At 44.5% G+C, this 13,549-nt stretch overlaps 1 protein-coding gene across 2 annotated transcripts in view; it reads right to left on the minus strand.

The window, feature by feature from the left end:
* TBX15 (T-box transcription factor 15) overlaps positions 1-13,549 on the minus strand; it is a 104,330-nt gene that overhangs the window by 22,703 nt on the left and 68,078 nt on the right. For both annotated transcript variants that reach the window (XM_059137668.1, XM_059137669.1), the window contains exon 6: positions 6,656-6,720. In XM_059137668.1, coding sequence (XP_058993651.1) covers positions 6,656-6,720 — 65 coding nt within the window. The remainder of the gene's footprint in view (positions 1-6,655; positions 6,721-13,549) is intronic.

Raw genomic sequence — 13,549 nt, forward strand, 5'->3', positions numbered from 1 at the left:
TTCCTCGCAAAGATTTTCCTCCCCATCAGTGGAGATGCCTTCCTTTGGGTTAAGTATCAGCCCCGTTCAGCATCCTCCTCCAACAAGCAAATCTATTCCCGTAATGCAGTTAATGGCTCCATTTTTAGATCCCTCTCCGGCGCACCATGTAAAGGGACACTAGGTACCAAGGAGGACTGCCGCCAGCCACGTTCCCAGCAAACAGCAGGGCTGGCAGAGAATTAGCTCACACATTGCCTCCTGCAGGCCCTCTTGTTTTCTCAGTGACAGGCAACCTATTAAAGCCAGTTTCCATGTGAACCAGCCACCCCATGATACAGGGCCTGACACCGGCTCCTTGCTGTCAGCTCTGAAATGCTGGGATCTGAGTCATGATTAAGCCTCCGAGGGTGGCCTCCATAGAGAAAAAGATCCCCTACTAGAGAGTTGTACCAATTCCCTACACTGCAGAAGAGCCACTCTACCAGGGCCTGTTGTGGAACCAACAGCAGTGGCTTCTAGGGCACCATGCCAGTTAGGAGTATCTGGAGGAAGCCATGTGGGTCTCTCAGTCTGCATCTAACTAGGACTAACTGCAAGGGGTTGCCTTGCAGTTGCCTTAGAAGCAATGGAGTCTGGGAGGAAGGGTAAGGCCAAGGTCAAAGACTAGATGAAGGGTACAGAGAGAACCCAGAGTCATGCACTCCATGGCACTCTTTTAAAACAAGTTTGTAGAACCTTTACTCCCCAGACAGATCATAATTTTAATCCTCTCCTTTTTATGTATATGTTTGCTTTGGAGAAGTCCCTGGGAATTACATAAAATTTCCCAAGCCGACTTGAGCCTTCTATAAAATCTTGGCAGCCACTCCCAACAGAGACAAGGCTTTCACGTTAGATGCGGACTGAGAGACCCACAATGTCTTCTTTCCTTCTGCTCCTCTGGCTATCCCTTTATAGTGCACAGTCTTTGCAGTTGTGATGGTCCCTCTAGCTGAGCACAGTGTGCTCACCAAGCATGCAGACAGAGGGACCTCCTGAGGCTGCTTCTTGACCATGGGACTCAATGCAAACACTCCTGCTTCTCTTCAGCTCCATGACCCTTGTCTTCTCTTTGGAATGTGCTACCCGCTGGGGTGTCCATCTATAAAGATATAATTTTCCCTTTCCGTTCACCACTGCGCGACCTTTCTCGACTAAACCTCACTCTGTTTGGGCTCACCCTCTGGGACCTCTTCTTTCCTCAAGCTCCCAGACTTTGAAACTTGCTGGGAGTCCTCCTTTTCTCCAGGTAGTATAAACACATCCCCACTCTTCAGACACAGCTCTGCTGGCCTCAAGGGTGTGCATGTCTACTCTAGGACAGGCTAAATCAGTGTCTACAGCATCAGTCCATCCCAGATTTGAATCAAAATTGCCCTTAGTCTTCAAACTAAGCCTATTTATAGATTCACTCTTTCTTCCCTTTTTAGTTGATGTCTAAAACTAGCCCCCTGCTGTTGCTACACCTGATTCGCTGTTGCTTGGGGTAAGGTTTTCTCACTCCCAAGTTCCTAGTTTTTAATTTCTCTGTTACTCATCAACTCTGTTTGCAGTTTTGTAACTAAGTAAACAATTATCATTTTACTCTGTGTACCTGGAACTGCAGGAAATAATCTAAGATTAGAAACCTAAAAAAGGTACAGTCCCAGTTTTCAAGGAATGTACATTCTAGCAGCGGGCAGAGCCCAGGAACACAGATCCCAAGACATTAATTCATCAAGCTGAGGGGATCTGTTTTCCCTAGGAATAGCAAGTGGCTACTGTCTCCTTTGGGAAGGAGAAATGTCCCAGAGGTCACTCTGGATATTGTGCCCTGGGGCTAGGCCTGCAGATGGGTAAACATGCCTGGCTCTACCCAAAGCCAGAATCGAGCCACATGATTTCTGAGAAATCTAGAAGGAGGGACAATTTGGAATTAAACACAATTGCCCTTCCACTGCAGAGACAATCAATCCCTGGAAGCAAAATCTGACAATGTCTCCATCCAAAAGGGCCAGCTGTCTACCACTCCTCCCCTCAACATGAACACACACTTCTGGTAAAGATTTCTAATCAGGGACACAATTATATGGGAAGGCAAAGCAACCACTCCCTAAGTGTGGTTTAAAGAGTGGCGACCTCCTTACACTGAAGTGTGTGAATGGCACTTCCTAAGAAAGCAGGGAGGGCCGTGACAAGCTCTGGGGACAGTGACACCACAGGGTTAACACTGTGGACTCACTGGGGATTCTGTGGGGGTTCTGAAAGGCCCAGTGAATGTCACCTCCTGTCCTCATCCGAACTCAAAATAAAGTCTGAGAAGGATGTAGGAGCCTGAAGCCACAGAGACCGAAATACCAGTTTCGTTGCTGATAAAGGTGTGTGGACACTATGGCACAGATGTGGAAGCTGAATGAGTGGGTCAGGACTCCCCTGAAGCAAGCTAGCCCCCCAGAACAGCAGGCCTCCTCTGTTGAACTTGCCGCACAGGGCAATGTACGCTGTGTGCAAGAACGTACTAGAATGTACTAGAATGTGCTAGAATGTACGCTGTGTGGAGGAAAGCAGGACCTCAAGAGTTCCTTCTCCCGGACTCAGCAATCAGAGGGGTCACTCTGGTGCCTGGTGAGGGAATGGAGAAAGCGAGAGGGTAGAAGCCAGGAGTATTCTCCACAGATATCTCTTTACATGGACATAAGGATCTTCAGTCCAGCTCCCTCGAGTTCTTCTCTTTGCTCAGGACACTGCTGTTGCCCGCCAACCCCAATCAGAAGACTCCGCAGTGAGAGGGTGGAAGGGTGGGAGAGACTCAGGAGAGGCAAGGGAAGAGAGTGCATAGGGTGCTGTGTCCTCCCCATCTTCCCTCCACACCCCTCCCTCCCTGAGCCTTTGGATCACACTGGGATAGATTAAGATCGACAAACCTAAACATGTTTTGGTTTGAGGTTTGGCAAATTCTGTAACTCCAAAGTATTCCACAAATGTTTTGTGTTCTGCATAACCAAAAAACATTGGCCAAGAACTCCCCCCGCCCTAATTTTTAAGCCCGTGTGTTTTTAAAGGAAATGTAATCCGTATGTTTTGGGTACATTTATATGCAACTCATCAAACCATGCCCATTGCTATGAGTCATTTGATGTCTAAAATGCATGGGGATGATCATAGACTTATAAGAACTCTGGTAACACAAGAAGGGCAATAGGTGAGGCACTGGTTGGAAGGTAAGGAACTGGATTCTGGTGTTGGCAAAGAACCACCAGATCCCAGAAGATTTACAAATAATCCCCCATATCCTCATCCATCAGTCGTTCCCATCTGCAAAATGACATTAATGGTTCTTGCCCTCATCAGACCCTGCAGCCAGGGAGTGAGATTTCAACTCTGATCATCAGGTCATTTTGAAATTTTTTAAAGACAGAATACAAGGGCCTCCATGAGTCTATATTCCCAGACTGCTGGAAGACAAAAATTACTTCTATATTCAATGATTCACCTTTGCCCTCTCATGAGACAAGGGACTTCAAGGCCATTATGTCATGGTTTCTCCTGCTGGGAAGTTCAGCCTGACTTCTGTCCTCTACTAGGGAATCCCTTGTTGACAGGGGGTATAGCAAGTAGATGATAAAGCAATGAGGATGGCTGCAAAGGCAGGTGGAGAAGATACAGATTGTTTTATTTAGAAAAAAGAAGTTTCTGGGTACTTGAGTAGTACCTTTAAGTAAACGATGTGTTTTCAGAGGAAGAGTTCTAGTTTCCATATCTGTTGGAGATAAAATACGCTGAGCTGAAACTGTTAGCATGATAGAACACGAAGTTCACAGGCTTTGAAGTCGGGAACCCGGAAGTTACTCTGCGCTCCAGCTTTGCTGTGTGACCCTACAGAGGCTGATTAAGCTCTCTGAGCCTCAGTTCCTTCGTTCGTAAAATATGGGTCATTTTAAAAATTGGGGAAAAAAAAACTAAGTGAAATGTCTGGAACACAGTAAGTGTTCAATCACAGATAATTTCGGTAATTACTTAAGTTACTTAAAGTAGCCTGAAGCTTTAAATGGGGCATACATCACAAAGAATCAACATGTTACCGGAAAAATAAATAAATAAGGCACTGAAATGGGCTAATGAGAATCCAGAGTTGTGCTTTCCATGGATTCCTTACAAAGAAGAGTAGCCCACCAGGCAGGAGAAATAACTGTCTGTCCTGAGCAGAAAGATATTCACCAGCCCCAAAGCAGACCCAAGCCAGGGCTAAATGATGAGAAGGTCCCTTCTAGCCCAGCGAGGGAACAGGAGGACCCTGGGACTTGCACCAAGATGTCATCGCAACTTCCTAACCAGAGGCAAATGCTTCAAGCTACATGGTCTAAATCACCAGACTAAAGCATGGTTCCAGTTCTAGAGCAGAGCATTGATGCTGGTCAGTGCAGCCTATCTATTTCAATTTTATGTTCTAGGTCACACCTCTGAAAAACAAGGACTCCAGAAGAAGAAAAAAAGCAAAGAAAAAAATCAAAACAATCTTTAGAGTTCCAAGAAGAAAACAAACAAATACTAAGTGTCACTGGGGATACAGGAAGAAAGAAAGAGAAAGTAGTTGAATAACTAAAGTCATTAGGGTTGACCCCTCATGGTGTCTAGGGCAGAAATTCTTAACACTTGGTCATGGAAATTTTCAAAAACTTGGAGAAAGCTATAGACCTCTCCCCAGAAAATGTACACCTGCTCATCCACACTCAATTTTCTTTATATTATCCGGGAACTCACAGAACCCTGGCAATCCACCCACAGACTCGAGCTAATGATCTTGAACTCCCTAGCAGCTTCTTTATGAAAGGCCAGCTTCTATTCTGAGCACACATTCACCAGCAAGGTCCTTAGTAAGACCAGAATGCAGAGCCCTGAAAAGGAAGCAACAGGACACCTTTCACAGGCAAGTTCTATGACCTGAACAAGGAAGGCAGGAAGAGGCCTGTCTCAAATGGAAGGAATAAGTATGCATTCCTCACTGGCTACATTTGGAAGACAAAGGTCTTCACTGAACAGGAAAGCCTGTGGCCTGAAGTTTTCAAACTAGAAGTTGAAGTGAATTTTACTTTACTCAATAGACATAATCTTAAGAAATTCTGAGGTAAGTAAAATTGGATAGCAATTTAAATGTATTTTAAATATACAATAAGAGTTTCATTAAGAAGTGCTTCTACAGGGGGTGAAGGGTACACTTCTCATGACGAGTGCTGAGTAATATATAGAATTGTTGAATCGTGATATTGTACACCTGAAAATAATACAACACTGTATGCTAACTATAGTGGAATTTAAAAAACAAATATTTTTTTTTAAAAAAGCAGTGCTTTTGGGGGGTCCTGGATCATGCAGTCAGTTAAGCACTTGACCCTTGGTTTTGGCTCAGGTCATGATCTCAGGGTGGTAAGACTGAGCCCCACGTGAGGAGTCTGCTAAAATGTCTCTCTCCCTCTCTCTGCCCTTCCCTGTCTGTACTCCCTCTCCCGTCTTCAAATAAATAAATAAATAAATCTTTTTTAAAAAAGTGTTTCCATAAATAATTTTGTAAAGGAAGTGATCACTACAGATGATTTTTAGCATAAATCTGGGTTCTAATAGAATGTGCTACACCGTTCATGAAGTTATCCTAAATATAATCCTAGATAGTTTATCTGAAAACTCCTGCGGAGAAGATAGCAAAGGGAACTCCTGACAGTCTGTGTCATTCAGATGTAAAGAAATGCCCCAAGTGAGGGAAAGGTCTGAACGCTAACGTGAATAGTTACTGCAAACAAAGCCTACACACTTTACAAGACACACGTGTCACATTTGCGGTTTCTGTAGGGTTTATATGAAGTGGGTTTTCTGGCTGAATAACCTTTGATAGATCTGTGTTTCCTAGCAACTTCCATTCTCCCCTAGCTCCAGGGATAACAGATTTTAATTTTATATAGGAACGGTGGGAAAGAAAGGATTTAGAGAGAAGCAGAATTAACCAGAAAAATGCCACAGTCGTTAAGACCACTTACAACAAGAGCAAAGAGTCCCACAAACATCAGTGGATCCTAAGAGTTTCCCTCCATGACAGCTCATCCTAATGCTAGAGCATCAGGAAAGGTTGCATTCTAGAAACTATCTTTACTAAGGCAGGCCGCATCTAATATATTTGGGGAATATTCCTTAAGAGAAAAGGCTAATTTTTTTTTAACAGTTTTTAGCTAATCTTAAAGGTGATCATCTTCTGGTAATTCTTATTTGTCCACAAGTCCTTGTTTGATAATACAAAGTAAATGAGGTTATCACTGTATGTGCTGTAGCCACCTAGAGCACTCAGCAGAAAAAGGAGCAATCGTTTCGTGGCAATAAATCACCATAAAATTTAGTTTAAGTGACTGGATTACCAAGCATGATGTAGGGAGAAAAATACCATGAGGGATCTGATCTGGTCATGTACAGAGTGTTAACAAAAACCGGAAAACAGCTTTTTGATTCTCAGATCAGCTATCCATCTCTCTTTGCCTGAGTCAGCACAGAGGCATAGTGTGCAAGTGATCCCCCAAAAGCAGGAGCCAAAAGCCACCAATGGAGCATGGGGGAAGAGGGGGGAGTGGATGACGTCATGAAGAAAAGAAATGTCTTTCCCAATTATTCTTACCTGTTTCTTCCAGAATCTCTGAATCCCTTAGCAAAAGGGTTTCGATCAATTTTTAATCTGGTGATCTGGAAACAAAGAAAATAAATTATATTTATATTAACTGACTCCTTTTTGCATTGTTCCTGGAAAATTAACAGAAATCACTCTATTGGTAACTGCTGTTGTTTTTATTTAGATTCTTTTAAGTCTGAGATTTGAATGGAAGTTGATATAGGACTTGGGCCTGGCACCCAGATGTCTGACCCACCTGACCCACTTCTCCCTAAAAACTGAGGTCTTCTCAGTATGTGACTGTAAACTCCCTTCTGCTCACCTTTCTTGCCCCAGAAAAGGTGATAAATCACTTGCCTAGACACACGAAGGCATGGAACTAGAAAACTGGGCAATGGTCAAGTCCGTGATACATGACATACAGGAAGAACTTGAAAAGCCCTTGTTGGGTGAATGAGCGAGTAAGCGAGTGAGAGTGAATGATGAACAAATGGAATGAGTCAATCCAGTCCAAAGCAATCAGAACCTTAGACAACCTGCCTCAACCTGAAAGAACCATATACTTGACTGGACTTACCATCTCACTCTAGTTTTCCTCTCTCCCTTCGAGATGGTTCCTTTAATGACCTAAAATGTTCTTGTAAAAGACACCAAAAGTAGCTACACTTTTCTCAAGGTTGCACCCAAAGGAAAATCTATAAACGGGGGACTCAGTGGGGCAGGCTACATCCAGTCTCCAAGGCTTACAAGAAAATCAGAAGACATGAATGACTGTGTGACCCAGGCTGGATGGGTCCTTAGGAGCCATCTGGTTCAACCTCCACTCAGAGCATAAGCCCCTCTCTATCACATCTTATCTTAGCCCCTCGAACTCCTCAGCGAGGGTTGTACACACCACCCCCATGCCCCCAGACTAGACCAAGCCTGACCAACAAATTCCACATGTGTTCTTACATTTCCACTTTCAGCCTTGGTCATGGGAGGCATTTTTGATATTTTTTTGTCTAAGCCAGATGTTAATGACTCACTAGCTTCAAGCAACAGAGACTTCAGGGTGGGGGTCAGGGAGCTCAGGGAAGGAGGAAAGGTGCTTTCAATGGAAGGTGATTGTAGGAAGAAGGGAATCTCATTATTAAAGATGACCTTCCCATTTCTGATCATTGCAGAGCTTATCACCAGGACGTCTGAAGTTATTTCTTACACTGCAAATCTTTTCCACGTCCCTCTTCCATCTCACTTTGTCAGAGTGGAATTTCCCAAAGCTGCAATTGTTAAAGGTCTTTAAAAGGCAATGTGAGATTCTGAGCAACAGACTCTGACTTGAAAGTACCCAAGTTAATTTTTGTTTCTCCTAAAACGTTCCTTGTTTCTAGAATGGCACACTAATAATGCAGCACTAATAATGTAGCAAAAGCAATTTTACATCTATTTTATAGACCAGAGCAGGAGCCTGAAGCTTTGGCTCTCTAAAGTCTAGTGTCTGCCTTGTGAATATTGTACGGACTTTAAAGACTGTCACTGCTTTTCTGTTTTTGACTTAAAATCCGTTCTTTCTTCCTCCATAATCCACAGCAATAAACCGCACACCATATTTTCTTTTCAAGTTAGGGTTATAATATTTTATTTTCTCTTTCAAGTTGGCTTATCCTGTCCAGCTCATTTATGATAGGGGTTTCTGATAGATGATTGTGCTGCCATGTTTTGGGGGCCTCCACAGACCCCTGTAAATAAAATGACATTCTATTTCATGGGCCTGAGAGAAAAGGTTGAAAACCTGCTTCCCACAGCTCATTCTCTCTCAGGCCAAGAGGTCTGCATGGAGATTTAATAGAAAAGTGCCACCAAATGTTAGGAAAAACAGCTCCTCTATACCGTTTCAAAGCGTTTAATGTGAGATTTAGAGAACTTTGTGTAGTTGCATACCCATTATTTATTTGTCAAGTACCTTTGTGTGCAAAGCAAGGTGACAGAAGGCACAGGTGACAGTGATACACAGTCCGTATATGGCTGTGGACTGTCTGGTGCCCACCGCCCCAGAAGCTTATAATCTAAAAGAAAAAAGCAGATGTATACACTAACACATAGATGCTAACACAAGATGGGAATTGGTAAGGTTTGCAATGAAGGCAAAAGAGAGCTTCAGAGGGAGCCGTGAGAGTCCCAAGTTGAAGAGCTCTGGGAGGTTTCACCTCAGAGACAGCACATGAGCCAGGCCTCGAAGGATGTGTAGGACTTGAAGGCAAAGTGCAAAAAGGGGAGAAAGGGAAGAATTTCATAAGACATGGCCTACGGAAGACAGAGCATGGAGGCAAAGAAGCATGACAGAATGAAGGGCACATGAGAAGCACCGAGAAGCCCAATTTGACCAGAGCACAGGGTATGGGGAGAGAGGCAGCAAAAGAGAGGAGAGGCTGCCTGAGGCCGTATCTCAGGAAGCCTGTCTTGCCCTGATTAGGTGTCTGTATACCCTACAGGCAGAAGAGAGCAAGTTTAGCAATATAAACTGAACTATGACCCCAGCTGATGCTCACGCTGACCACTTTGGTGAGGTCTACCCATCCTCTAGGTAACACAGACAAATAATTTGGAGGGATACACCAATGTATTCTCAACCTCAATGATCCACAGTCCCAAGGTTCCCATAGGAAGAGCCAGCCTGGCGGCATCCCCTCTTCACAAGCATTTCATAGAGCATAGAAAGGGAATGCAAATGACAGCTGGGCCGCCAAGCCTGCCGTCCTGTGGAAGACAAGGATGTGACCTGAGGCGGATTCTTTGCAAGAGGAAAAAGAAGTAAGAGATCTTCCCCTTCCACCTCAGCAGAGGATGAAGAAAGAGGAAAGAGACCAGAGAGAAGCAAGCCCGTGGACTTGCACGTGCCTTCGCTCCCTGCTCACACCGAAATCCAGGGGTGCAGGTGGGGACCTTCAGAGGAAAACTGGCAGCCCCCCACCCCCCACACACACATGCAGAGCCGGTCGCATCCAAGTAAAAATGCCGCCTGGTCTGAAGGCCTCCGATCGCCCTCTCTGTGGGGGAGTCAGGGACTTAGAGGTTCTCACACACCATGAAAGGGAAGGTAGGTGGGCCTAACACAGAGGCACTACAGCCTGGGCAGGAGCCCAACAGATGACCCAGCGAAGCCCGAGGTGAGGCTGAGCCAGCCAGGGAGGCCCAGGAGGTCCAACTGAGGCAAAAATGGGACAGCACAAGTTGAGCAGCCTTCTATCAATAGAGCACGTCCACACAAGGGACCCAGAGTAGACATGATGGTCACCAGCAAAGCCCAGTGAGGCCCATAGCAAGGGACCCACTAGTCACCGCATGAAGACTCATGATCCCTGCGGCCTCTGCCCGGCGCACACACCACACATCTAGAGGCCAGCCGGAGTAGTGTGAGAGACTCATTTAAATAGTTCATTTCCAACCCTACTCCATGGCTATGGTTATATGGAGACCCAAATATGGCTGTCAGTCTCCATCTCCCCACCTTCAACCAGCACAGTCCTCTTTTTACTAAAACTGCTACATATAACTTCAGGACTAATCTCGCTTCTTCCACCCTTGTCCCTGTCCGATCTACACAGCAACTCAAGTGATCTCTGTTAAAATGTACATAGACCACGCCATTCTCGTCAGTGGCTACCCCTCTACTCGAAACTCAACCCAAACTCCTTGGCTGGTCTTGCAGGGGCCCTGGCTAGCTCTGCACCCCCACCCACACTCCCCTATGCGTGGGCCACAGGCTCTTGTCAAGCTTGGCTGCTCTCAGAGCAGAAGTGCATCAAACTCAGGCCCCTCACACTCACTCTACCTCCAGTGAAAAAAAAAAAAAAAAAGTTCTTTTCTATGCTCTTCACAGAGCTGATGCCTCATTCTAGTCTCAGGCTAAATGTCACCTCCTGAGAAAGATCCTCCCTGATCATCCCTCCAGAATAGGATGCTTTCAGGTAAGAACCAGGCCTATTTCCTACACCATTTTATTAAGAACCTAACATGACATGCTTCTTGCGCGCGATGAATATTTGTTCCACGAGTGAATGAGTGAGTGAACGCATGACTGAATAATGTGGGAAAGAAGGATCACCAGTCGCAAAGCCGTAACCAGCCTTAGAGAATACAGACCAGACAACTCCCTCGATCCTATCTGCTTTCACTGCAGCACCACAGACAGAAGTCTCAAATGTCCTCCTGGGCAGAACAAGGTCTATTAATTACTGTCCGTGCAGCTAAAACTATTCTGCAGCGGTCATGTTCAAAACCTGCTCCAATAACAAGGAGGAGACATGGAAAGCACAGAGGTTGGGGAAGCATTTTTCTTCCCTGATTTGATTTCCCTTATCCTGATTTGTACAGTCTGCATCATCGAAGACCGTAGCACACGAAGACGTGGTTGCTGGCTTGCCACCTTTGGTTTTAATCATTTTCACTGACTTTTTGCCTGGAAACGTCCAGACAGTTAATAAATGAGGTACACCTCCCAGTGCACAGTGCAGACATAAATCGCACAACCTACAAAGAAAATGAAACTTCAATATCCTGTGTATGATTTTACAATACCAAGGCTGAAAAGGCCTTCCCTTTTTAACACTCTCTTAGTTATTCTTTTTTGTTTAACCATATTGCTTTGAAAGGTGTTCATCAGGGAAGGAAAAAAAAAAAACTCAGCCCATATGAAAAGTAAAAAATAAAAAAACCTCTGCACTGATTTGATTGGAAAGTTAGAGCACAACTGGCTCGATAGTTTAGGATATAATGAGTGACTCAGAACTCCTATTGGATTTGCTTACACAAACCTGGCTGTGGTTTCAGACTTCCTATCTGGTTCGTGTAGCCAATTCTCATCAAGAAATAAGACTGTGTTACCTGAGGAGAACAGGGCTATGTCTTTTTGAAATCTAGTTTCCTGTTTGGGGGAAAAAAAAAAAATCAAGGCTCAGCAGTCCTTTTCCCCTTAGAGAAGACAAAGACTGCTGCAATGGAAATTTCCTGCTAATTCCATGAGGACATGTTGGCGTCAGCTTCTTTCAAGAAAAAGCATACAGTGGAGTCACCTTTATTCCCACCTCTGCCACTTTATTCTCCATGATGAGAATCTGGGCATGTTGTACCTTCGTCTCTGCCTTAGGCCTGCCAAGTTGGCACTCCAAGAGCAAATAATAGTAATAATAACCTCAGTATGCTAGCAGCCCTGGGAGTCTATGGGTCAGTCAGCAAGGGCGGGGGGAAGGAACGGGAAGGGGGGAAAGAAAAGCATAAAATATTTCATGAAAATAGAAACTCTTTCTTCACATTTCACGACTACTTATATCCAAAGAAGCAGGACCACAGCTATGTAAGGAAACTGGTAGTGGAGGTGTGTTGGCTAATTACTCATTCAGTCCTTTTCCAAGCACACATTCAGTGCTCTGCACCATGGCAGACACAAATGCCTTAGATTTACACAGATGGAAGGGTCCTTCTTAATTAGTGGTTTCTGGGCTTCAGGACAATTCTAATTCCCTCCCTCCAGGGAGGGAATTTGAGGGATCAGCATTGATATTCCAGGTCTTTATCAAACAAAAAGAATTACATCTATCTAGGATCTCCTGCCATCATTATTTCATAAAATAAGTGACATTTTAGTATCAAAAAGATTAAAAGGACAAAATAAGATACAGCCTATTTAAATGAATGCTTACAGGTATAAACCGCCCCATCCTGCCTTTATCTTTCCCATCTTTTGGTGGACTATAAAAAATGTCTCCATAGACTGGCAGCTGAGAAGCAAACCACCGATTTGCAAATGAGGATTCGGAGGTAGAGGGATTTGTCAAAGGCAGTACAGTCTGTCTGGGGCAGACCAGGTCGAGAACCTAAGTCTCCTAACTTCCAAACTACTGTTTTCTACCATATCACACCGCATTTTGAGAGCCACAGCGTTTGGTTCTCAAAAAACTCAACATTTCGAGAGGAAGATTGGTCATGCACACAGCTTAGAAGGTGACGGGATCAAGAGAGAGGTACAGTGCACTAAGAGTTCGATGAGGGAAAGCTCATTCACAGCTGAAAAATGCATGGAACGTCGTAGGGGAAAACATCAGGAAGGACTATGTTTGTCCTGAACCTGAAGAATAGAAGGAAACTAGACAGATAAAGACAAGCAGAAGGGTCATTCCTGGAAGGACAACAGCACGAGCAAAAGCAAAGCTGCTACAAAGTACAAACAAGAGTAAAACTCTTGATTGCTGAACTCTTGTGGATGTGTGATGACGACTAGTGGGAAATAAGCCCAGTAATGTAGCTGGGAACTAGCTAGAGAGGACCCAACTAAAAGACTTGAGAACTTGGACTCAAGATCTTGGGCCCTTCAGCACCGAAGAGCTGACAATTTTTGACAGAGGAAATGATGCAATCAGAGCTGTGCTCTAGGAAGACCCATGCCTCAGTGAATATGTGATGGCTCATGAGACGTTAACCACACAGTCCAGGTGACTCAGCTAGAAACCGTCACAACAGCCTAAAGTAGAGGGAGGGTAGGCCCAGAGAAAAGGTAGAAGCAATAAGATGAGAAAGAAGAAAATATTCCATCAGTAGAAGCAACAGAGTTTAGTAACAGACTGGATGTGTGGAGTGTCAGGTGTCCAGCCAGCCTCAGTGGCAAGATGGAAGCCAACAGGAAACACAGGTTTTAACAATGGAGAGGACTGGCAGGGTTGACAAAGGAATAGTGTAGCTTGGAATATCTTGTTTACAAGCAACAAAACATCAAGCTCCCACCTTTCAAGTGTGGACTTGCGCCAACTCTACTGGTCTCAACTGTTGTGGGGGTTAAAAAAGAGTTGACACATAGGAACATTCAAATAATTTTCAATACTTGCATGTGTTGACTGCCTCTGCTTGAAAACAACAAACAACAAACAA

The sequence above is a fragment of the Mustela lutreola genome, chromosome 10 (genome assembly GCF_030435805.1).
Source record: "Mustela lutreola isolate mMusLut2 chromosome 10, mMusLut2.pri, whole genome shotgun sequence".
Classification (NCBI taxonomy): Eukaryota; Metazoa; Chordata; class Mammalia; order Carnivora; family Mustelidae; genus Mustela; species Mustela lutreola.